The sequence below is a fragment of the Hyperolius riggenbachi genome, chromosome 7, assembly GCF_040937935.1.
Source record: "Hyperolius riggenbachi isolate aHypRig1 chromosome 7, aHypRig1.pri, whole genome shotgun sequence".
Classification (NCBI taxonomy): Eukaryota; Metazoa; Chordata; class Amphibia; order Anura; family Hyperoliidae; genus Hyperolius; species Hyperolius riggenbachi.
Genome location: NC_090652.1, coordinates 289,537,210 through 289,563,208, shown reverse-complemented (window position 1 = coordinate 289,563,208; position 25,999 = coordinate 289,537,210). Strand labels below are relative to the sequence as shown.

General features: G+C 46.3%; 1 protein-coding gene across 1 annotated transcript in view; it reads right to left on the bottom strand.

Annotated features, from left to right (window-relative positions):
- Positions 1 to 25,999, bottom strand: part of DARS1 (aspartyl-tRNA synthetase 1) — a 152,643-nt gene that overhangs the window by 79,053 nt on the left and 47,591 nt on the right. Inside the window, exons 5-6 of the mRNA XM_068245891.1 lie at positions 15,420 to 15,512; positions 10,001 to 10,103 (exon numbers count right to left, since the gene is read on the bottom strand). Coding sequence (XP_068101992.1) covers positions 10,001 to 10,103; positions 15,420 to 15,512 — 196 coding nt within the window. The remainder of the gene's footprint in view (positions 1 to 10,000; positions 10,104 to 15,419; positions 15,513 to 25,999) is intronic.

Genomic DNA, 25,999 nt, shown 5'->3' with positions numbered 1-25,999 from the left:
ATTATGCTGGTGCTTATCTCTTAGAGCAGACAGTTAGTTCTGAGTTCAGGTCCGCTTTTTCCCAAAGACGGGTGGCTTCATACTGGACATGCATGCGGATACCTACAACAAGGACACCGAGAGACACCCATAGGATGCACAGCGTTCCCACTCCATAGGTGAGTATAACTTTAAAGACTGTGGCCACCACCACCCCATCTCTCCTCACTGGTTTCCTTCAGTAAAAGCAGAGGACAGCAAGACTGCTCCAAACTCAGAAAACAAAGGACACATACAAAGCAGAAAAGTCTGTTTTTAGCACTAGTTCAAAGCAATCCCAAGCGAGGCAAAAAACAAAACATGTATTTAAAAACGAACGGCCTGAGGGACACTTGTTTAATGAATCACGGAGTTATTCTTTAACCCCTTTCTGCAGATGTGATGAAGCCAGGAGCAGCGCAGCCCTCAGACCAGATCCAGACTGTGGCTTCTGCAATCTCCTAGCTACAGAACACTGAATTCCCCTCTCTGACCTTCCATCTTCATCGGGAGCCCCATCAGAAGCAGGAAAATTGGGTGCCCACTAGCAGCAGAAATATGAAATTTGGTTATCAGCGGTGGCCGGTAAATAGTGGGTGCCGGGGCCATCCGCAATGCTAAATCCGGCTACTGTATTTTGCATTGCAGCCGCCCCCATATTTGACACTATTGCTGCTATTTATAAAGGCCCCTGTGGTTGATTGGTGACGGGGGGGGGGGGGGGGGGGGGGGTAAGGCCAGGCGTGGGTAAGGGTAGGTTACAGTTAGGCATGTGGGGGGTGGCTAAAGGTTAGCCGTGGGGGGGGGGGATGAGGGGTGAGGTTAAGATCAAGTGTGGGTTTAAGGTAGGTTCAGGTTAGGCATGTGGGTGGGAGGGAGGTTGGTTAAGGTTAGGCAAGGCTAGGCGTGTGTGTGTGTGTGTGTGTGTGTGTGTGTGTGTGTGTGTGTGTGTGTGTGTGTGTGTGTGTGTGTGTGTGTGTGTGTGTGTGTGTGTGTGTGTGTGTGTGTGTGTGTGTGTGTGTGTGTGTGTGTGTGTGTGTGTGTGTGTGTGTGTGTGTGTGGGGGGGGGGGGGGGCAGGTTGGTTAAACAGACTCTGAAGTCTAATTTTTTAACTGATTTTCTCATATAATCCTGTTCAGCATGAATGCCCCACTTGAATCGCCGCATCCCCGAGGCAGATGGGTGATTTATTGCAGACAGATAGCCCTGCAAAGTTCCACGACTTTGCAGGTTGCAGTTTGTGCTGCCCTGGAGAGGCAGAGCTTTGCCTCTCCGCAATCAATCTCCGCCTCCTCCCCGCCCCTCTCAGTGAAAGAAGACAGAGGGGCGGGGCACTGAGAGAGGCGGGGATCCACAGAGATTGACTGTGAGCCCCGGAGCTCTGCAGGTCTAATCCTCTGTCATAGGTTAGGGTTAGGAAAGAGTGGTTAATTGATCGAGGCGCTCCCTGCTTGCAAATCGCTAGTATGGAGACACTTTTGTTATTTCATCTGAGGAAGCGGACTGCAATCCACGAAACGAGTTATCAATCCTTCAAGTGTCGGTTTTTTATTAAAAATGTTATTACTTTTTTGGGGCTACCCCCTTCCTTTGAGAGGTAAGCCTATTTATGTATGTTTTATCCAGCTTACATTATCTCTTCCACACATCACATCTTGGGGTGCCTCCTCCCTCCCAGTAATATCCCCCACTAACCCCCTCTGCTCAGGGTGTTGGCAGTGTATGTTGGTTCCTTGGAACCCTTACACCCCTTTTTCTTTTCCTAGAGAACGACCTACATTGATGAAGACTAAAGAAACCGAGTGAGGACAGGCTTTCCTCACCAGCCGTTACACTGTGGTTGCTGGTCTTGCAAACTATCCTTGTGAGTATTCTGCACATACTTTTGTTGAGTGTCCCATACCCTTAACATGCTACACTATCATAGGCTCCTGGTGTCCGTCTCATTTTTTGTCTCCTTTGGAAGGTCCTCAGACTCCGTTGGTACCACACCCTCTACCTTTAAGGTTAGGCATCTGGGTGGGAAGAAGGTTGGTTAAGGTTAGACACCTGGGTGGGAAGAAGGTTAAGGTTAGGCATCGGGGGGTAGGTATTTTAGAGGGAGAGTTCTGTGTGAGAATGGGGTTAGGTTTTACTGTAGTACAAAAACAATATTGTTCTAACTAAAAATACCACCATAAAATAGAATATCGATAAAATGTTGTGCTATCCCTGGGCACCTCTATTTCATGCACGCGCCCCATCTGCCTTCGGCAAGCAGGAGAAGACATCTCTCAGTGAAGTCCCACCGCCCGGCAGGGCAGAGGCTGGGAATACCCAGCTGCTTGCATTTCAAAGAGAGATCTCGCTGCAAAACAAGCGAGATTAATTACCCTTTAAAATCAGTTTTTTCCGCCTCCGCCGCTCCAATAGAGCTAATAAATATACAATTAAAATTAAATTTAATTAAGCTGTGAAGCCCGCTGGAGTGAATGAGGATGCCGGGGCTGCACTGAGTATGGGAGAGGAGCGGCATCCTTACATAATAAAGGGAAGATCTGCAGAATAGGCAAATCTATGAAAGTCATGCCAAGTATGATGACATGAAATGTGACAAGCCGCCTGTGTCTATTACAAATAACTTCATCAGACACACTATTACTCATCGCACGTTGTTTACTACTGTGGCTGTAAAATCTGTCTGTAAGCTGTGTACTCCAAGACTTGTACCCGGGCCCACACCCAGTGCTTGTGCCTGATCCACATACCAGGTGCCCTCTGATGCATTGACTGCTACTTAAGTTCAAGCGACTCATCTCAGTTCAGGACCATCTGCATGGTCAACTAATACCTTCTGCTGCACCCAGTGCTACTACAGTTCATCTGGACTTCTTTCAACTCAGCCTGATCCTCATAGTCGCCAATTGCCTCCTTTTGCACCCAGTGCTACTACGGTTCAACTCATCTCAACTGAGCCTGATCCTCATGGTCACCTAATGCCTTCTGCTGTTCTGGATTTGTTTCAACTCAGTCTGATCCATATGGTCACCTAACGTCTTCTGCTGCACCCAGTGCTACTACAGTTTATCTGGACTTCTTTCAACTCAGCCTGATACGCATGGTCAACCAATGCCTACTGCTGCACTGAGTGCTACTAAGGTTTATTGTGACTTATTTCAACTCAGCTTGATCCACATGGTCACCTAATGCCTTCTGAGGGACAATATGGTTCAAGTAATCTCAGCTTAGCCTGATCCACATGATCGCCTATTGTCTGCTTCTGCACCCAGTGCTACTATGGTTCAACTCGACTCATCTCAACTGAGCATGATCCTCATGGTCACCGAATGCCTTCTGCTGCTCGGAGTGCTACTTTGGTTCAACTTATCTCAGCTTAGTCTGATCCTTATGGTCACCTAATTTCTTCTGTTGCTCGGAGTCCTACTATGGTTCAACCCGGCTCATCTCAACTGAGCCTGATACACAGTCACCTAAAGCCGCCTTCTGCACTGAGTACAACTATAGTTCATCTCAACTGAGCCGGATCCTCATGGTCACTTAATGCCCTTCTGCCGCTCGGAAACTACTGTGGTTCAACTTGACTCATCTCAACTGAGCCCGATTCTCATGGTCGCCTAATGCCTTCTGCTGCACTGAGTGCTACTGCCGTTACTCAACTCAACCCATCTCAACTGAGCCTGATCCTTATGGTCCCCCTTATGCCTTCTGTTGCTCGGAGTGCTACTATGGTTCAACTCCACTCCTCATGGTCACCTAATGCCTTCTGCTGCTTGGAGTGCTACTATTGCTCAACTCATTTCAACTGAGTCTGATCCTTATGGTCATCTAATGCCTTCTGCTGCTCGGAGTGCTACTATGCTGCTCGGAGTGCTACTATATTGATCTACACAGTCACCTAAAGCCTTCTTCTGCACTGAGTGCTACTTTGGTGACATGAATCTCTAGTAATGCCTTCTGTAAACCTGGATGCCATTACGGTTCAACTGGATTCATCTCAACCTAGTCTAGTCCACATGGCCCCCTAATGTCTTCTGCTGTGGTGAATGCTACTATGGTTCAATCAGCCTCATCTCACTCATTCTAAACCATGTGGTCCTCTATTAACAGCACCGATATGGAGTAATGAGGCTTCAATCCATATAAAAAACTGTCATCACAGCTTCTAGAAGCAGTCACATATTCGCTATAACATCATAGCATGAGCTCTTGCTTATAAAATTGTGCAATTGTCCGCAATATTCAACAAAGCAGCACTCACCACCTCTTCTTAGTTCAAGCCCCTTTTCATACCAACATCACGTTCGGCTTATATCCACGGCGTCCCACAGTATACGCTGCCCTTGCGCCCTGGTGCTGGAGGTATCCGGGGCAATGTATCCCTGGCCGGCCAGTAAACAAGCTGTATGTGCGTGCAGGAGGACGCCAGGCTAACACGCTCTCGCTCCAACGACTGGATACACGTTACGCCCACCAAGTCACGTGGGCTTCCTCAGTGCCTCTGCTGTGGATCATCAATTTCACTTCAAATTCAATTGGCAATGTTTTTAGGGGGAGAGGGTCGGGTTTGGGGATTTTTTCATGTGTTTTGATACAAATAAAAGTGATATGCATTGTGAGAAGTTGGTTCCCCATTTATGAAATACTATTATTGGTTCAATTGCTCCCCCATATGGGGTTAATGCTTCCGCATAATAAACTGTTCACTGGATTTTTTTTAGAAATACCAATCAGATTGAACCTATAGAATAGCATGATTTGACCAATCACATTGCACTGATGCTGAAACCAGGTTCATTAATGTAAAAGTGGGTATCCTGAATAATTGACCACATTCTACTATTTGTCACTACAGTGCCTCTTTAAAGGGATCCAAGCAGCTTTTTGTTCCTGCAGCTTGTCCTGGTTTCTAATAGCTGTAGGAGCTGCCATTTCCCCCCCTCCCCTTCCCTCTGCCCTTATTTATCCAGGGGAAAGTGTGAATATAAACAAGTGTGACTTCTCTAAACGGTTTGAAGCACAGTATCCTATTCCCCACTCCCTATCCGATCATTGCTACTTTAATTACAGCCGTCCTTATCTGCCTGCACTTTCTGTGGATGGCAGGCCAGGGAAATAGGGTCATAAAAGCCTATAACAAACATTTAAATGTAAACAGAAGGGGTACAATTTTTTTAGTAATGAGCCACACTTAGCATGCATTTTTAACGTGCTTTTGGTCAGCCCAGGGTGCTAAAAATGCTGCTCGGTTCACTTTAAAGGGAAGGAAGTCAGTGTCGTCTGTCGGGGGGGGGGGGGGGGGGGGGGGGGGTTTGTGGAAAGGATCATTATCGCTTTGGGAAATGTAGTTGTGTAGAATGTGAAGAAGCGCAGGAAGGTTTAGTTCCATTTTACTTTACACCACAAAATAGCAGCTGTACATTAAAAAAAAAACAAGCATGTTATCACTTCCGGCAGGATTTACACACCCGCACGGTGTGGCTAGACATGTTTTGGTTTCTATAGAAGGGGAAGTAGTAAAGTAAGAGGTTGAGCAATCCTGGGGTTTTTTTTCTTCCGAGGTAACATGATATAATATCGATTGTTATTACAGGGATACGAAAGCCAAGCTAACTTGCAGGCACAAGATAAGGTCCTTTCCCAACTCCTCAGGCCACCAGCACATTCCCCCGTCAAGCTAGCAGAGCAGACTAACCTTTCTGTCCGTCTTTTGTCGGCACCCAAATGCCTCACTGAGCTCAGCTATAGCTGTAATTCACATTGCTGCCTGAGATGGCGCCCAAATCATGGAGGCCGCGCGGCGCCCTTTTTATCTTGATTCGCCATTGGACAACTGCTGCTGCATCTCTTAGCTATGCAACATTGATGACAGTATTATGGGCAGCACGGTGGCGTAGTGGTTAGCGCTCTCGCCTTGCAGGACTGGGTCCCCGGTTAGAAACCCAGCAGGGGCACTATCTGTATGGAGTTTGTATGTGCTCTCATGTCTGCATGTCATACAGATAAGTTAACTGGCTTCCCCTAAATTGAGCCCTAGACTATGATACATGCACTACGCGATACATACATACATACATGGACATAGGACTATGGTAGGGATTAGATTGTGAGCTCCTCTGAGGGACAGTTAGTGACAAGACAATACACTCTGTACAGTGCTGCGTAATATGTGGGCGCTATATAAATACTAAAAAATAGTGACAGTTAGCGATGGTCAATTATTATTAGCTAATACATCTCATACACATCGGTATCAGGCAGTTTGAAAATGCAAGCCAGAATTATTAGCATCTCGCCCCACCCATCTCTAGTGACAGTATTAAATGTATCGAAACATTGGCTATCATTCATAAAGCATTTCCGCATGCGGAAAGGCTGAAAACAGCCGATTTTACCGAACACATAGCAAGATCTCCATTCATAAAGGCTCTTTCCGCATGAAAAGCTGACATTACCGAGCAGAGCGATAAATCACCTTCTTGTGCGGTGACTATCATAACAAATGTAACAAAATGTTAATTCATAAAGATTAGAGCAAGCGGTATGAGGTCGAGAAGCACCACTACCCCTGATGTGGCGATAACAATGTAAGTTAATGGAGACAGACCTCCCAGGCAGCTGCAGTAGAGCGGAACACGGAGAAATGTATCAACTCGGCAGCTTCCGTGTCTCCGCGAGCCTCCCGCCTGCCTACCGCCAGCCTAGTTCGGGGAATCTCTGCACTGCTATCGCACCTGTGCACTTTTTTTAATGAATCACCACACAAGTGTAAAATACCGGCAGCGGTGTTTTCCTGCACTGATTTGCATTACCGACCACACTTTTATGAATGATAGCCATTGTGTCTGAACTGGGAATTTAAAGAGAACCAGAGATGAAGCAACCTCATGTATTTTACCTTATAAATCAGTGGGAACATGACAGTAAACACCTAATCTGCTCTTTGTTACATTGTTCTCTGTTTAATTTGCCTGTTATCACCTCTAAGATAAGAATCCCGACTAAGCAGTCGGTCATTGCTTTGCTACAGAATAATTATAGCTGAGACTGTGTTCTTTGCTGTCTTCAAGTCCAAGCCTGCCCCCTGCTGGCTTTGCTCAGGAATCATTATAGCAAAGCCAGAATCAATGCTCAGTCCGGGATTCTTATCTCAGCTAGATAACAGACACTTTTAGCAGTGAGGATGGAACAGAGAGCATGGTAAATGTTTTCTCTAATGTTCCCACTGATTTCTATGGTAAAATACACAAGGGTGCTTCGTCTCTGGTTCACTTTAAAGCCCATTCACGCTAAACATTAAAAAAAATAAATAAATAAAAATAATAATAATAATTAAAAAACAGCAGGATTAGTGCTGACTGGTTCCCCACTGCTACCTGCTGACATTTTTCATACTGTGGTTGTGTACTTGTTCCTCCACCTGCCAGGTGTTTGTCCCCTCCTTCCGCTAAGAGGGGACAGCTGTAGCAGTCCTGGCTTCTGTAGACTAACACTTGGTACACAGGCTTTAAAGAGCAAATGTAGTGAAAACACCGTATTTTTCGTACTATAAGACGCACCTAGGTTTAGAGGACAAAAACCAGGGGGAAAAATATATATACTAAACCTGGTGTATCCATGAAGAAGGGGCATCTTGTGGATTATGCCCCCCCCCTCCTCCCCCCCTGTACCTCTTCTGTCTCCTCCTGTCTCCCCCTAACCTCCTCTGTCCTCCTTGTGTCTCCTCTATTCCCCTTTGTGTCCTCCTTGTGTCCTCCTCTATGCCTCTTTGTGTCTCCCTGTATCCTCCATTTGTCCCCCTGTGTCCTCCTCTGCATGGGCGCAGTACAGGGAGTCCCTGACATTGCGGTGGGTTTGGAGGTTTGTATTGACAAGTCAGGAACTCCCTGCATTTCGACTATAAGACGCAGTGACTCCCCTTCCCCCCCCCCCCACACACACACACACACTTACTTTTAGGGGAGAAAAAGTGAGTCTTATAATCCAAAAAATACAGTAACTACAATAATAAACAATGATAATAAAATTGCTTATTTATTTTTCTTTTACAATATTCATTTATAAATCAGTCAGTATATGCCCATTGTAAAATTGTCCCTCTCCCTGATTTACTTTCTGTAATTTATCACAGGCGGCAACACTGGCAGGTGATCTCTGCAGAATGTTCGTTTGCCGATAGTTCTAAAGCCAGTAGAAAAGATCTTTGCTCCCCAGAATGCTCTGATGGGGAGCATTCGGCATAGCTAAACAGCCTAGCCTAAGTCGCAGTGGGAGGGTGGGGTTACATACCAGTATATAGCAATGTATAGATGTAGGAAGTGCTTCTGATGCTGAAACCAGGCTATTTAACATAAAAGTGGCTAACCTGAATAATTTACTGCATTCTACTAGATGTCGCTGAAGGTTCCTGTTTAATCTACGGGCGTTAGGATCTCCGGACTAGAGTATGGGACCACTGACCTAGCAGGGAGAGGGACACTTGTGCCTGGCAAGGGTGGCCGCACACCACTACACTATGGAGTTGGGTTTCAGTGACCGCTGAACGACGCAGCTGAACTACACAGCACCAGACAAGACAGATAACATTTATATTGCTCTTTTCTCCTGGCGGACTCAAAGCGCCAGAGCTGCAGCCACTGGGGGCGCACTCTGTAGACAGTTGCAGTGTTAGGGAGTCTCGCCCAATAAACTCCTTACTGAATAGGTGCTGGCTTACTGAACAAGAAGAGCCGAGATTTGAACCCAGGTCTCTTGTGTCAAGAGGCAGAGCCCTTAATCTAAAGGCAAATCCTCCCCCCCAGCAAAAGTGGTGAAAAAATGGTTAGCAGACAACAACATTAATGTTTTGGAGTCCTGACTTGAATCCAATTAAGAATCTGTGGCAGGAGCTAAAGATCAGGTTGATGGCAAGAAGACCGTCCAAAACCAGTTTTACTTACCTGGGGCTTTTTGCAGCCCCCTGGAGTCGTCCTGTGTCTGCGCCATCCTTCCTCGTCGCGCCTCCCTTGCCGGGAGTGTTCTGTGTATGTGCAGTAAGCGTAAATTGGGACTGCGCAGAGTGCTCCCGGCAACAGGCTGGGTGTGCGCGGCTTGCTTTTTTTTTACTTGAGTAACCCTTTAAAGGATACCCGAAGTGACATGTGACATGATGAGATAGACATGTGTATGTAAAGTGCCTAGCACACAAATAACTATGTTGTGTTCCTTTTTTTCTTTCTCAGCCTGAAAGAGTTAAATATCGGGTATGTAAGTGGCTAACTTTTAATTAGACAGGAAGTGACTACAGTGTGACCCTCACTGATATGAAATTCCCCTTTTTATCGCTTACTTGCTCTCAGAAGCCATTTTCTGCTAGGAAAGTGTTTTATAGTTGGAATTTCTTATCAGTGAGGGTCACACTGTAGTCATTTCCTGTCAGGACTGAGTCAGCCACTTACATAACTGATATTTAACTCTTTCAGACAGATAAAGAAAAAAAGGAACACAGCATAGTTATTTGTGTGCTTGGTACTGTACATACACATGTCTATCTCATGTAACACGTCACTTCGGGTATCCTTTAAGTATTACACTATCCAGCCACTGGCCCTGCTGTTTTTTTTACATTTGGGTTTGGATAAAGTTTTAAGACAAATTGCACGAAAGTGACCCCTCTTTACAGATCCACAGAACCCCGCAGGCCCTCTATCCCGCCGGTGCTGCCAGGGCCTTTGTTGTCCGGCCTGAAAGCACCGCGGCCGGTTGCTGGATGGGCTGCCGCTTCAGCGCATTCCAATGAGTTTCAGCGCCTGGAATTCATTGTTAGGGTAATGTATTCAGTGTAATAGTGAGGAGAGAAACTTTTAAAGAAGTCCAGCGAGCCCCCCTTCCCCTGGCTTCAAACAAACGCAGCATTCAGGAGAATGTGTGAAAACGGCTCCAGCCCTCACGGACCGGGTTCCCACCATTGTCTCGCGTGACAACAGGATATAATTGCTTACTTACTTGGCAGCGAACTTAACCATCTGCTTGCTCGCCCGTTCTCCCACCGCCACCAGGGCCTGGACGTTGAACTGCTGCTGACGCAGGACCAGAAAACACTGCTTCCCTGCGGGGAGGAAACATGGGACAGGTGTATCAGACACTTGCTGCTTCGCTGTAGCACAGCAACCACTAATATCAACAGTGGAGAAAAAGACTAACAAGCCTGATATAGGATTGCTGCGGTTTTGGAAAAGGATTGCTGTTCAGTTTCCATTACAGCTTACTCACTCCTAACCGTGACTCGTTTAATGGGAACTTAAAGAGAACCCGAGGTGGGTTTGAAGAATATTATCTGCATACAGACGCTGGATCTGCCTATACAGCCCAGCCTCTGTTGCTATCCCAAACCCCACTAAGGTCCCCCTGCACTCTGCAATCCCTCATAAATCACAGCCACGCTGCTGACAAACAGCTTGTCAGAGCTGGCTGTGTTTATCTCTATAGTGTCAGTCTGCTGCTCTCCCCGCCTCCTGCAGAACTCCAGTCCCCGCCTGCATCCCTTCCCTCCCTGCTGATTGGAGGGAAGGGACGGGGGCAGGGACCGGAGCTATGCAGGAGGCTGGGGAGCAGCTGAGACTGACACTACAGATGTAAACACAGCCTCACAGCATGGCTGTGATTTATGAGGGATTGCAGAGTGCAGGGGGACCTTAGGGGGGTTTGGGATAGCAACAGAGGCTGGGATGTATTGGCAGATCCAGCCTCTGTATGCAGATAACATTCTTTAAACACACCTCGGGTTCTCTTTAAAGCCAGAAGGATACGGAGGCTGCCATATTTATTTCCTGGCAGTCCTGCTGATCTCATTTGCTCCGGTAGTGTCTGAATCACACACCTGAAACAAGCACGCAGCTAATCCAGTCAGACGTCAGTCAGAAATACCTGATCTGCTGCATGCTTGTTCAGGGTCTATGGCTAAAAGTATTAGAGGCTGAGAATTAGCAGGACGGCCAGGCAATTTGCATTTTTTGAAAGAAAATAAATATGTCAGCCTTCATATCCCTCTCACTTCAAGTGAGACGTATTAAATGTTTGAGGTCGGCATCTTCAGCGCCTGCGCGATCAGGTGCGCCGCTCGCGCTCACGTGGCCGGGAAGCGTCTTGCGCAGGCGCAGTAGTTCTGGCCAGGTCGGCATTTGCAACGGAGGGGATCCCGGGACACATTTTCCTCGCATCTGTCCTTTAAGCCAGACACAAAGTAAACACACTAGCAATATGTATAATATTCGCACAGGTTTGCTTCACTTCTACGGATTTGGACACTTTCATTTTCTGACTACCTCACCATTCCTAGTCAAATCATTATCAGAACTAATGAACTTGGGGCTTTTTCCAAAATTAGAACTTTCTACACAGGAACAATCCAGGTCTGTTGCTGAGTGCTGCACAGGGACTGCGGGACATTTCTGCCTTCAGTGGGGTTTTAAAAGTTTAATATTGATATTATAATATTGTTCTTCCATACAGATGATTCTATTGCATATTCAGAGGATATGGCATCCGTTCCCAGCCTGCCAGTGTTTGTTTTCAGTCACTCAGCAGGCCTTACGATCGCTAATGGCCTATACCTTTTCTGTGACAATGGATGCCTGGGCTGGTACAGTCATGAAATGTTTATTTTTGCTGGTCTAAAATAACATGACATTTGGGAAACGTGTACCACGCCTGCAGATTAGTCTGGACTCCGGAGTCTGGGGCTGCCGGGCCCAGAGCTTCGCCAAGTTATACCCAAAGCTGCAGATGGGGCGATAAACTGCTTCTGATCCTTCCGATTCTGCTCATTTGAAAATAAAGTGCTGAAAAAGGGTTTAACCACTTGAAGACTGTCGGCTTCCACTCCCCTAGAGACCAGGCAATTTTGTTACAATTCAGGCCACTGTAGCTCTAAGGGCTCGCTGCAGGGCCATACAACTCAGCATACAAGTGATCCCCCCCCCCCACTTTTCTGCCCACCAACAGAGCTTTCTGTTGGTGGGCTCTGATCGCTGCTGCCATGTTTATTTATTTGTGTTTTTTTCAAAATAAATGTATCTTTATTTTTTTCTATTTCTCTAATGACGGAGGGGACGGAGCTCCGTCATTCAAGCGGGGATGTGCGCGTATCGGCGCACGCAATCCCCTGCAAACCACGCCCCCAGGACTTCACGCCAATTGGCATTACGCGGCCCTGGGGGAGCCACCGCATTCACGCATATCGGCATGACGCGGTCGTTAGGTAGTTGAAGTACCCCAACCATTGAAGTGAGGTAGCTGAGATAGTGGCAAGGACTTATTAAAGGGCACCTGAAGTGAGAGCAATATGGAGGCTGCCATATTTCCTATTAAAGTGGACCTGAACTTTTACACATGCACTATGTACAGTGGAGGAAATAATTATTTGACCCCTCACTGATTTTGTAAGTTTGTCCAATGACAAAGAAATGAAAAGTCTCAGAACAGTATCATTTCAATGGTAGGTTTATTTTAACAGTGGCAGATAGCACATCAAAAGGAAAATCGAAAAAATAACCTTAAATAAAAGATAGCAACTGATTTGCATTTCATTGAGTGAAATAAGTTTTTGAACCCTCTAACAATAAAAGACTTAATACTTAGTGGAAAACCCTTGTTTGCAAGCACAGAGGTCAAACGTTTCTTGTAATTGATGACCAAGTTTGCACACATTTTAGGAGGAATGTTGGTCCACTCCTCTTTGCAGATCATCTCTAAATCCCTAATGTTTCGAGGCTGTCTCTGTGCAACGCTGAGCTTGAGCTCCCTCCATAGGTTTTCTATTGGATTAAGGTCCGGAGACTGACTAGGCCACTCCATGACCTTAATGTGCTTCTTCTTGAGCCACTCCTTTGTTGCCTTTGCTGTATGTTTTGGGTCATTGTCGTGCTGGAACATCCATCCACGACCCATTTTCAGTTTCCTGGCAGAGGGAAGGAGGTTGTCGTTCAGGATTTCACGATACATGGCTCCATCCATTTTCCTGTTAATGCGATTAAGTTGTCCTGTGCCCTTAGCAGAAAAACACCCCCAAAGCAAAATGTTTTCACCCCCATGCTTGACGGTGGGGACGGTGTTTTGGGGGTCATAGGCAGCATTTTTCTTCCTCCAAACACAGCGAGTTGAGTTAAATCCAAAGAGCTCTATTTTGGTCTCATCAGACCACAGCACCTTCTCCCAGTCACTCACAGAATCATTCATGTGTTCATTGGCAAACTTCAGACGGGCCTGCACATGTGCCTTCTTGAGCAGGGGGACCTTGTGAGCCCTGCAGTATTTTAATCCATTGCGGTGTAATGTGTTTCCAATGGTTTTCTTGGTGACTGTGGTCCCTGCTAATTTGAGGTCATTCACTAGCGAGGCCGATTGATGGTCATTTTGTGCTCCTTCCATTTTCGAACAATCGCACCAACAGTTGTCACCTTCTCTCCCAGCTTCTTGCTAATGGTTTTGTAGCCCATTCCAGCCTTGTGCAGGTCTACAATTTTGTCTCTGACATCCTTGGACAGCTCTTTGGTCTTTCCCATGTTGGAGAGTTTGGATTCTGCTTGATTGATTGATTCTGTGGACAGGTGTCTTTTATACAGGTGACTAGTTAAGACAGGTGTCCTTAATGAGGGTGACTAATTGAGTAGAAGTGTCTAACCACTCTGTGGAAGCCAGAACTCTTAATGGTTGGTAGGGGTTCAAAAACTTATTTCACTCAATGAAATGCAAATCAGTTGCTATCTTTTATTTAAGGTTATTTTTTCGATTTTCCTTTTGATGTGCTATCTGCCACTGTCAAAATAAACCTACCATTGAAATGATACTGTTCTGAGACTTTTCATTTCTTTGTCATTTGACAAACTTACAAAATCAGTGAGGGGTCAAATAATTATTTCCTCCACTGTATGTATTTAGAGAGTTTAGGCTGTCTAATTCCCTCCCATCTGTGTCTAATCACAAGTTGTCATTTGATCTCTCAGCTGTGTCGGCTCAGGAATCTGGGCGGCCTTGGGAGAGCAGCTAATTTGTAAACATAATATGTTAACCCTATGTCTATTTCCATGAAAGCAGGAAGTAGACACACTACAGATTGATTGCAGGTTTTGTATCAGCTGTAACAAAGAAATGTTTTTTTAAAGGTTATTATGCTGTTGTTTATATCTTTAAAAGTAAATACCAAAAGTATAGGCTCATACAAAAATTAAAGGACAACTATCAAAGTTGACAAATTCTAAATGCTACATATATTTCCAGTAATTACTAGCAAAATAGCAATACAAAGGCTTTTTCATCTTTTCATTTTTTTATGTAAAGAAAATATGACATTTGCAGAGAACAGTTTTCACTGTGGACATTACTATGGAGGACTGTGTCCAGCACATCCAGCATACAGAAACAGTCCTCACCGGCTGAAATCCTGTGACAGAAATGTCTTCAGAATGATAGAAAGCAGAAGTATAGCATCAAACAGTGTGTAAATAACTCATCAGATGCTCATGTGTCTCTGCCTCACACAGTGTAAAGTAAACAGAGATTACAGCCAGGAAAAGCTCATTCTAAATGAGGTTGGGGGTGGGGGGAGGGGATTGGGGGGGGAAGCATGCAAGTACAGGAAAAAGTACAGGTCCTTCTCTTCAGGTCATTTCTCTGTAGCTGAAAAATCTCTCAGTTGTTCTCATATGATCTGATAAAGCAGTGTGTGTGGGCAGGGCAGAAACAAACAGTAATTAGTTCCTCTGTGAATAGTGACAGGGAAGTGGCACCTATCTACATGGTACGGCTCTGGCCTGGATGCCGACTTTGTTACAAAAAGCTGATACGCACAGCATTCCTTTCACACAGGCTGTGATCAGAGACTTTTGAAACTTTTTTTATGGTTACTGGCTAAAAGTTCTATAGGTTTGTGGATTTGTTGAAGAATTGTTGCCCTTAGTAATTATTGCTTCATCATTAGTGGTAAATTTCATAGTACTAGCGCTGTACAAACTATAGCTGAGCAGCGTGTACTGTGATTGGAGGAGGGAAACAGTACAACAGTAACAACTCCACACGCAGGTAGAGGTAACATTCTTAGCACAGCAACACAATTACACTTCAGATTTGCTAAAGCCCTATAAAGACGGCAGACAATTGATGGTCGAAATTATTCACAATTACTTTCTCTGGCAATTCTAAAGTTTCGCTGTGTGAATGTTTTCACACAGATTTAGCCTGTGCCTTCCACTCTGAACAGTGGAGATGATGCAATCCAGCCATCGGCATCAGAATTCTTGAGTGAAAAAAAAGCTACATTTTAACACAAAAAACTTTAACATCTGAGCACTGTGATTACCATTAGGCACTTCTGTTCTGTAAGCCCTGACATAGGGATATATAATGTAACTAGGCAGTGTATACTCACCCTTGGCTCGGCTGGTGTGCACACGGGCGCGGATCCACACCACTTCATCAGCTTTCTGTGGTGTCAGATCTTTTACTCGCACCAGGATCCTCTCTGAAGGACAGAAATACTCAGCATTAGTCATGTGATAGAGGCAAACAGACACAGAAAGGGGCGTGCGCATCAATCATGTGACAGAGGAAGGCAGACAAAGGAAGGTGCGCATCAATTATGTGACAGAGGCAGATGGACACAGGAAGTTGCAAATCAATCATGTGACAGAGGCAGGTGGACACAGGAAGGTGCACATCAATCATGTGACAGAGGCAGGTGCACACAGGAAGGTGTGCATCAATCATGTGACAGAGGCAGGTGGACACAGGAAGGTGCGCATCAATTCTGTGACAGAGGCAGGTGGACACAGGAAGTTGCAAATCAATCATGTGACAGAGGCAGGTGGACACAGGAAGGTGCACGTCAATCATGTGACAGAGGCAGGTGGACACAGGAAGGTGCGCATCAATTCTGTGACAGAGGCAGGTGGACACAGGAAGTTGCAAATCAATCATGTGACAGAGGCAGGAGGACACAGGAAGGTGCGCATCAATCATTTGACAGTGGCAGGCAGATGCAGGAAGGTGCGCATCAATCATGTGACAGAGGTAGGCAGACAAAGGAAAGTGCGCATCAATCATGTGACAGAGGCAGGCAGACAAAGGAAGGTGTGCATCAGTCATGTGACAGAGGCAGGCGGACACAGGAAGGTGCGCATTAAACATGTGATAGAGGTAGGTGGACACAGGAAAGTGCGCATCAATCATGTGACAGAGGCAGGCGGACACAGGAAGGTGCGCATTAAACATGTGATAGAGGTAGGTGGACACAGGAAAGTGCGCATCAATCATGTGACAGAGGCAGGCAGACAAAGGAAGGTGTGCATCAGTCATGTGACAGAGGCAGGCGGACACAGGAAGGTGCGCATTAAACATGTGATAGAGGTAGGTGGACACAGGAAAGTGCGCATCAATCATGTGACAGAGGCAGGCAGACAAAGGAAGGTGTGCATCAGTCATGTGACAGAGGCAGGCGGACACAGGAAGGTGCGCATTAAACATGTGATAGAGGTAGGTGGACACAGGAAGGTGCGCATCAATCATGTGACAGAGGCAGGCGGGCACAGGAAGGTGCACATCAGTCATGTGACAGAGGCAGGCGGGCACAGGAAGGTGCGCATCAGTCATGTGACAGAGGCAGGCGGACAAAGGAAGATGCGCATCAGTCATGTGACAGAGGCAGGCGGACAAAGGAAGATGCGCATCAGTCATGTGACAGAGGTAGGTGGACACAGGAAGATGCACATCAATCATGTGACAGAGGCAGACAGACACAGGAAAATGCGCATCAGTCATGTGACAGAGGCAGACAGACACAGGAAGGTGTGCATCAATTATATGACAGAGGCAGGCGGACACAGGAAGATGCACATCAATCATGTGACAGAGGCAGGCAGACAAAGGAAGGTGCGCATCAATCATGTGACAGAAGCAGGCGGACAAAGGAAGGTGCGCATCAATCATGTGACAGAGGTAGGTGGACACAGGAAGGTGCACATCAATCATGTGACAGAGGCAGGCTCATTCTACATATTTAATTGATGTTATTTGGAATAAACCGATTTCCCATATCGGGCAACTTGAATTGCAGAATCTGTATAAAATAACACAAGCTATGCAGATGTACTGAGCAAGTTCAAGCTGCAATAAGACACAACAACACACGAAGAACAGGTCTTATGAATTTGTGGTTATTTACTCTGTTTTCAAAGGATCACTGAGATCTGGTACTCTACAAAGATTGACAGAGATTCAGTCCTCTACAGAGTCACTGAGATCTGGTACTCTACAAAGATTGACAGAGATTCAGTCCTCTACAGAGTCACTGAGATCTGGTACTCTACAAAGATTGACAGAGATTCAGTCCTCTACAGAGTCACTGAGATCTGGTACTCTACAAAGATTGACAGAGATTTACAGAGTCACTGAGATTTGGTACTCCACAATAGGGATGGTTAATGAGATGCAAATAATTTTGAGTTGATGCAGGATTATGCAAATTTTATGAGCAAATTTATGCAGCTTGAAAATGGACCAATCAAATTTTACTTCCGCAAGATTTGATTGGTTCATTATCAAGTTGCGTAAATTTGCATACAAAATGTGCATAATGCTGCATCAAGTTATTTGCATCTCATTGACCATTCCTTCTCTACAAGAAGTGGCTGAGATTTATTATTATTATTGATTTATAAAGCGCCAACATATTCCATGGCAGCGTACAAAGTAAGAAACAAACATGGCGTACATAATAATACAGACAATGGATTTGGTCCCTTGCTGTCCATTCTGACACTGGGCTGTGGAGTTGGAGTCGAGGAGTCGGGGCAATTTTGGGTACCTGGAGTCCGAGTTGGAGTCGGAATCGGTGGTTTCATAAACTGAGGAGTCGGAGAATTTTTGTACTGAATCCTTAGCCCTGGCAAGTATTAGACTAAGGAGTCGGAGCCATTTTGGGTACCTGGACGCCTTAGGCCACATACAGACATCAGACCATAGTCTTTGGAAAATGAAAGATCACAGACCAATCTTACCCCCTTCCATGTAGTATGAGAGCCATACTCTACACAGTCTTTTCTATGGATCTGAACTCCACATCAGAAAAAAATCATTGCAAGATGCTGCACACACAGATGCTGTACAGACACAAAAGATCAGTATCTGCAAAAGATCTGTTCCTGCCAAAAATCCATTCCTGCAAATTGCAATAATAGTCTGAGATCTGCAGATCATCATACACACATGATTTAACTGACCTTCATCTGCAGATCTGCAGATCTGAAAATCCATCCTGGTGGATCTGATCTGCAGATGAATGTCAGTTAAATCATGTGTGTATGATGATCTGCAGATCTCATAGACTATCATTGCAATTTGCACGAATGGATTTTTGGCAGGAACAGATCTTTTGCAGATACTGATCTTTTGTGTCTGTACAGCATCTGTGTGTGCAGCATCTTGCAAAGATTTCTGTCTGATGGGGAGTTCAGCTCCATAGAAAAGACTGTGTAGAGTATGGCTCTTATACTACAGGAAGGGTGGTAAGATTGGTCTGTGATCTTTCATTTTCCAAAGACTATGGTCTGATGTCTGTATGTGGCCTTAGAGGGGACCTAATTAACATGTATAAATACATCAGAGGGCAATATAATAGCTTGGCGGATGAGCTTTTTGTCCCTAGGCCTTCTCAAAGGACTAGAGGACATGATCTGCACATGGAGGAAAAACGTTTTAGCCATTTATTTATGAAAGGGTTCTTTACAGTAAGAGTGATTAAGATGTGGAATGCATTGCCACAGGAAGTCGTTATGGCAAACTCTATACCTGCATTTGAAGGGGGCTTAGATGCTTTCCTTGCATTGAAAGACATCCATGGCTACAATTACTAGGTATTGCCCGGTGTTGATCCAGGGATGTTATCGGATTGCCATTTGGAGTCGGGAAGGAATTTTTTCCCTGTTGGGGATAATTGGACCATGCCTTGTGGGTTTTTTTTTCGCCTTCCTCTGGATCAACAGGGATATGTGAGGGAGCAGGCTGGTGTTGTACTTTATACTGGTTGAACTCGATGGACATATGTCTTTTTTCAACCAAAATAACTATGTAACTATGTAACTATGGAGTCGGAGTTGGTGGGTTCATAAACTGAGGAGTCGGAGTCAGAAGATTTTTGTACCGAATCCACAGCCCTGCTTCTCTAAATTCCACATACACTCTGTGCAGCAAAATGGCAGCTGTGCATTATAGGCTGAAGTGTTTCTGCATTATGAATAGGCAACCCCCACGTGCTCCCTTTTAATATTACAATTAAAGTACATCTGAAGTCAGAGGAATATGGAGGTTGCCATATTTATTTTCTTTTAAACAATGCACATTGCCTGGCTGTCCTGTTGAGCCTCGGTCACTAATACTCAAAGCCACAGGCCCTGAACAAGCATATGCAATCAGGTGACTCGGACTGAAGTCTGACTGGATTAGCTGCATGCCTGTTTCTGGTGTGATTCAGACACTACTGCAGCCAAAGAGATGAGCAGGGCTGCCAGGCAACTGGTATTGCTTAAAAGGAACTAAATATGGCAGCCTCCACCCACATCCCTCTAACTTCAGGTTTCCTTTATAATATATTCCTGATTGGCCCTCCAAAGAGATCAGAGGACCATTTTTGCAGGCGCGGAGCTAGGGGGGGTCGGGGTAGGACAAGTGCCCCGGGGCGCCGGGTCCCCAAGGGCGCCCAGCTGAGCTTCGGGTGTTTTTTTTGTTGCGGGGCTGAGGGGAGCAGCACAGAGAAGAGAGAGAGCTGTGCGGACGGTGGGGAAGGGGGGCCATCTCCCCCCTCCTTCCCTCACCTTAGGTGCTCTCTCTCTCCCTCGCTGTCCCCTCCAATGTCTGTCCGGTGGCTGGCAGCGGCGGGCGGAACTCACCTCCGTCACGCTCCAGCGCCGCGTCGGAACACCGGCCGGAAGTTCGGGTGCGCAGCCGCTGCTCTGGTCTGGACCAGACCAGAGTAGCGGCAGATCCATCCGGCGCTGCGACGAGACGGAGGTAAGTTCCGCCCGCCGCTGCCAGACACCGGACAAACATTGGAGGGGACAGCGAGGGAGAGAGAGAGCAGCTCTTCTCTGCGCTGCTCCCCTCCTGCTGGGGAGGGGGACACCTGGCTACCTACTCAGGCACCTATACCTCTGGCTACCTACTCTGGGCACATATACCCCTGGCTACTGGCTACCTACTCTGGGCACATATACCCCTGGCGACCTACTCTGGGCACATATACCCCTGGCTACCTACTCTGGGTACATATACCCCTGCCTACATATATTGGGCACATATACCCCTAACTACATATACTGGGCATATACCCCTGGCTACCTACTCTGGCCACATATAACCCTGGCTACCTACTCTGGGCACATATACCCCTGCCTACATATATTGGGCACATATACCCCTAACTACATATACTGGGCATATACCCCTGGCTACCTACCCTGGGCACCTATACCCCTGGCTACCTACTCTGGGCACCTATACCCCTGGCTACCTACTCTGGGCACATATACCCCTGGCTACCTACTCTGGGCACATATACCCCTGGCTACCTACTCTGGGCACATATACCCCTGGCTACCTACTCTGGGCACATATACCCCTGGCTACCTACTCTGGGCACATATACCCCTGCCTACATATACTGGGCATATATACCCCTGGCTACATATACTGGGCATATATACCCCTGGCTACATATACTGGGCATATATACCCCCTGGCTACGTGGACTGAGCATATATACCCCCTAGGCTACATATACTGGGCATATATACCCCCTGGCTACATATACTTGGCATATATACCCCTGGCTACATATACTGGGCATATATACCCCTGCCTATATATACTGGGCATATATACCCCCTGCCTACATATATTGGGCATATATACCCCTGGCTACATATACTGGGCATATATACCCCCTGGCTACGTGGACTGGGCATATATACCCCCTGGCTACATATACTTGGCATATATACCCCTGGCTACATATACTGGGCATATATACCCCTGCCTATATATACTGGGCATATATACCCCCTGGCTACATATACTGGGCATATATACCCCTGGCTACATATACTGGGCATATATACCCCCTGGCTACATATACTTGGCATATATACCCCTGCCTATATATACTGGGCATATATACCCCCTGCCTACATATATTGGGCATATATACCCCTGGCTACATATACTGGGCATATATACCCCCTGGCTACGTGGACTGGGCATATATACCCCCTGGCTACATATACTGGGCATATATACCCCTGGCTACATATACTGGGCATATATACCCCTGGCTACATATACTGGGCATATATACCCCCTGGCTACATATACTTGGCATATATACCCCTGCCTATATATACTGGGCATATATACCCCCTGCCTACATATATTGGGCATATATACCCCTGGCTACATATACTGGGCATATATACCCCCTGGCTACGTGGACTGGGCATATATACCCCCTGGCTACATATACTGGGCATATATACCCCTGGCTACATATACTGGGCATATATACCCCTGGCTACATATACTGGGCACATATACGCCTGACTATATATACTGGGCACATATTATTCTCCTGGCTACATATACTGGGCATATATACCACTGGCTACATATACTGGGCACATATACCTCTGGCTACATATAGTGGGCACACATACCCCTGCCTACATATACTGGGCACATATACCCCTGGCTAACTGTTCTGTGGACATCTCTACCCCTGGCTACCTGTTCTGGGGACATCTATACCGCTGGCCACCTATTCTGGGGACATCTATACTGCTGGCCACCTATTCTGGGGACAACTATAGACCTGGGGCTACCTATTTTTGGGGAACCACGTCAGATTGAGTGTATTTTGGAGAACTGCTGCCAGGTGAGAGGTGTCTACCATATTAAGGGGGCATTCTACCTATTTATGTGAAATGCTGTCTATTTATGTGACTCATGACTGCTGAATTTGTCTTTTTGGGGGCCTCATGGTTACTGAATTTGTCTTGTTGGGGGCCTCATGATTTGTTGGGGGCCTCAAGATCGCTGAATTTGTCTTGTTGGGGGCCTCATGATTGCTAAATTTGTCTTGTTGGGGGCCTCATGATTGCTGAGTTGGTTATGTTGGGGGCCTCATGATTGCTGAATTTGTCTTGATGGGGGGGGGGGGGGGGGGGGCTCATGATTGCTGAATTTGTCTTGGAACATGCTGGAAGGTACATACTGAGGGAGGGTGGGTGAGCGTGAGCCTGCTAACCTCCATATACATTTGGCTCCACCCATAACCACGCCCACATTTATTATGTGACCACGCCCCTTTTTGGCGCTGCGCAACCTTGACTTTGGGGGGGCGCATTAATAGTCTTTGTCCCCGGGCGCTGAAAATCCTAGCTACGCCTCTGCATTGTGGTTACCTATTGCTTACCCACCTCTCTATAGCAACCTGTACATCAATATCAGTCTTCACCAATACCTGTCAAGACTTTGTTTTAGAAGTGTAAACAGCAAGAATTTATATCGTGTTTCCAATTTATCTGGTGACTTAGCAAGAAAGTTGTGTGTTCCCAGAAGGCAGGAGAAGGCGACATAGTAGGTGGCAAATACTCAATCGTTTTCAATTCCAACTGCTAGAGTCTATCTGGTAACCTTTGATTAAGAAGACATAGCGCAAAACTGCAAGACTAAAATCACGATCAGCCTCAAAGCCTGCAAGCTCCCGACTGGTGGATGGGCAACTTGTGCTAAGCAAAGAACCACATGTACAAAATCAGTCTCTACCGCAGGCAGCTGTATTCAACCCAAGCCGCGCGTATCAAAAAACGTCACCCTACCCTGAAAATAAGCCCTATTGGCAGTTAAAGGAGGAGGAAGGGAAACTTGTACAGGAGCTTATACAAGAGGCATCATTAGATCCTGCGCTACCTGCTCTTTATTCTCTTCCTCTGTTAAAGTGGAACTGAATTCTTGCACAGGACAGAAGGAAAACCGAGGAATGCACCCTGTATGCATTTTGAGAGTTTAGCCTGTTTAATTGCTCCTCATTTGTGTCTAATCACAAGTTGACTGTGATTGTAATTTGATCTCCCCGTGTCACGACTGCAAAGGCAGATAAGCTCATTTGAAAGCACAGGATGTTAACAATATGTCTGCTCCCATGAATCAGGAAGTAGAAACAGTGTAGATTTATTTTAGAATTTGTATCAGCTGTAAAAAATAAAAAAAAAATTTGTTTAACGGTTATTAACCTGTTGTGTAGCATTTAGAGCAGAGAGGACGTTCCGAGTTCAGGTCCACTTTAACCATAGGCGGCGGTTTGCTGGGCTTTTGGAAGATGTTGGGGCTGCACGTATGGTAGCTGTTTCGTGAAGCTGGCCGCGCTGCATGTGACAGAATCTTGTGTCTGTGATGTGGAGCGGGGGACTCTGCTGGGCTCACGCTACCGGTGCATGACACCCCCTGCAGCGCAATCCAGAAGAGGAAGAGGCAGGCAGCAAGTGGGGACACAACGGTGCAGTGCCGATTGGGCACCGGTCCCGTCATCCCAGCACACAGCAAGGTCATCAGCTGTGTGCAGGGACAGGGCAGATCCCTGATCAGTACCGTACATTCCAGTGCAATCCACTGGTGAGTCAGTTTGGGAGCTTATACAGGAGGCATTAGCTCCTACCTGCTCTTAATTCTTCATGGTGTTCACAGAAATATAAGACTTCCCCTGAAAATAAGCCCTAGCTCATATTTTGGAGCAAAAATGAATATAAGACACTGTATTATTTTCGGGGAAACACGGTACTGACCTCCTAATTTGCATTTCCATTGACTTGCATATAGTCTTAAACAAACTGCGCCTGCCCCGACACACAAACTGATGAGTCCAAGCGGACGAAATGCGTAGGGCGGAGCCAGGTGCGTCTGACCTCACTAGGTAGCGGGAGATTTCCGCACTGAGAGGCATTCGGAAAGCAGAGGTATGGGACGCCCGACACCACGAGAGAAAGCTACACTGCTGGGCTCGGATGCCCGATGAGCCTAATATTCATCTAGATCAAGTGAGTGCGTGAAGTGCGCAGGCCTAGTGTACTTATTGCAAACTGTATTACGCTATATTTGTCTTTATTTGCTTTTACATGTGGGTTATGGATTAAATACTGTTTTTTACTTGAGGAGAAGTGAATCTGTTGGAATTTGTTGCCGTAAGGCTATTCGGTAGACCCACCTGGATTCTGAGGTGGTTTTTATCCAGTGAGCTGCTATATTGAAGGATTCGGATTCGCACGGAGTAAAGCACAATAATTCACTTGTTTTCACCACTGGGTGCTTGCATGGAGTATGCGATAGTGTTATAACAGTAATGCACTGTGTGAACCTTTTTTTTTCTAGCATTACAGATGATACGAAGAGGGGCGCTGTCACAACATTATTGATACATTGACTAGCATAGTATGTGATTTGCACATCTGTTGCAAAAAAAAAAGCATAGATGTAGGCATTTTTTCTCAGCAGAATAGCAGTGTTTAGCAGGAGGTAATGGCTAGGTACGAGATGTATGGAAAGTGCTGTGCTCGCCTGCACAATGGGGCGCGCTCTGCTTGGAGCAGCTTCTTCCTCCCTTTGTAAGTTAAGTGCGCAGCCCGTGTCAGGGGTCAGTGAGGAGGGTCAGCGCATTGGTGTGAAAGGTTGCATGGAGTGCGCTGTATACGGTCAGGACATCCTCACATGGGGTCAGGTTTACAGCAGGGAAGGGGTGCACGATCCTGACATGCCAGCAGTGTGAATTATGACTTCGGATACAATCAGTACATACAACTCTATAGCTAGGAGGTCAGCGCTGGACTTGCAGTTGTGCTGAGCTCCAGTTCTCAATGGAAGTACAGTTTGTATGCTAAGGAATACCCAAACAGCTCACAGTGACTGGAAGGTAGTCCCTGCCACGTACTGAGGAGGACCAAAAACTCTGAAATAGTGGATTTAGTGGATTGGTGTGGCTCAGTAAAATGTATCAGCTACAAGGTTACTACCCACCAGTGGTTCTGGATGTGCAAGTCTGGCTTTCAGGGGCATAGAGATGATTTGTATATGCAGGAGTGATGCATCATGGGAAACCACAGGTGCTCACTTACAGCTGAATTATCGCAAACACGTTCTGTCTTAAGAAGGTAAAATGACATTTAGTCCTTATTCTCTTACCGTGATGATGCGCTGCAAGCACACATGCTTTCCCAGACCTGTGCAAACACTCAACACTTAGTCCCTGTCCCCCCCAAGTGTAAATCTCCCCCTGCATTGTGCAATCCCGCTGCCGCAGCTCTGCTCTCCCCCCTGTGGCATCAGATGCATGTGTGTGACCTCATACACACACGCGCCATGTGGTTGTGCTCAGCGGTGGCAGTACAGGAGGCTGAGAGCCACACCCGTGAGACAGGTGAGATTTTACAATGCACAGTCATTGGGGATGGAGGGGGTGGAGTTGGGGCGGCGTCACAAAACCCATTCCATGATAGTGAAGCAGCCTACTGTGTATGGGGAGTATGGGCAGCCGACAGATCTCCAATCAGAGAGAGATCTGTCTCTTAGTCAATCTGCCCATACATCACTAAATGTATGGGCACCTTAAGATTTTCTCTTTAGTGGGATGATGAGTGTAAAGAGTTAAAGGGAACCTGAAGTGAGAGCGATATGGAGGCTATTTTTATTCTCTTTTAAACAATACCAGTTGCCTGGCAGCCCTGCTGATCTCTTTGGCTGCAGTAGAGTCTGAATCACACATCTGAAACAAGCATGTGGCTAAGCCAGTCAGAAACATCTGATCTGCATGCTTGTTGAGGGCCCATTCACACTGAGGCGGTGCCGCATTTTGACTGCTGCCTACCGCAGGACAATGAAAGTCTATGGGGCCTTTCCTACCAACGCGGTGTGGCA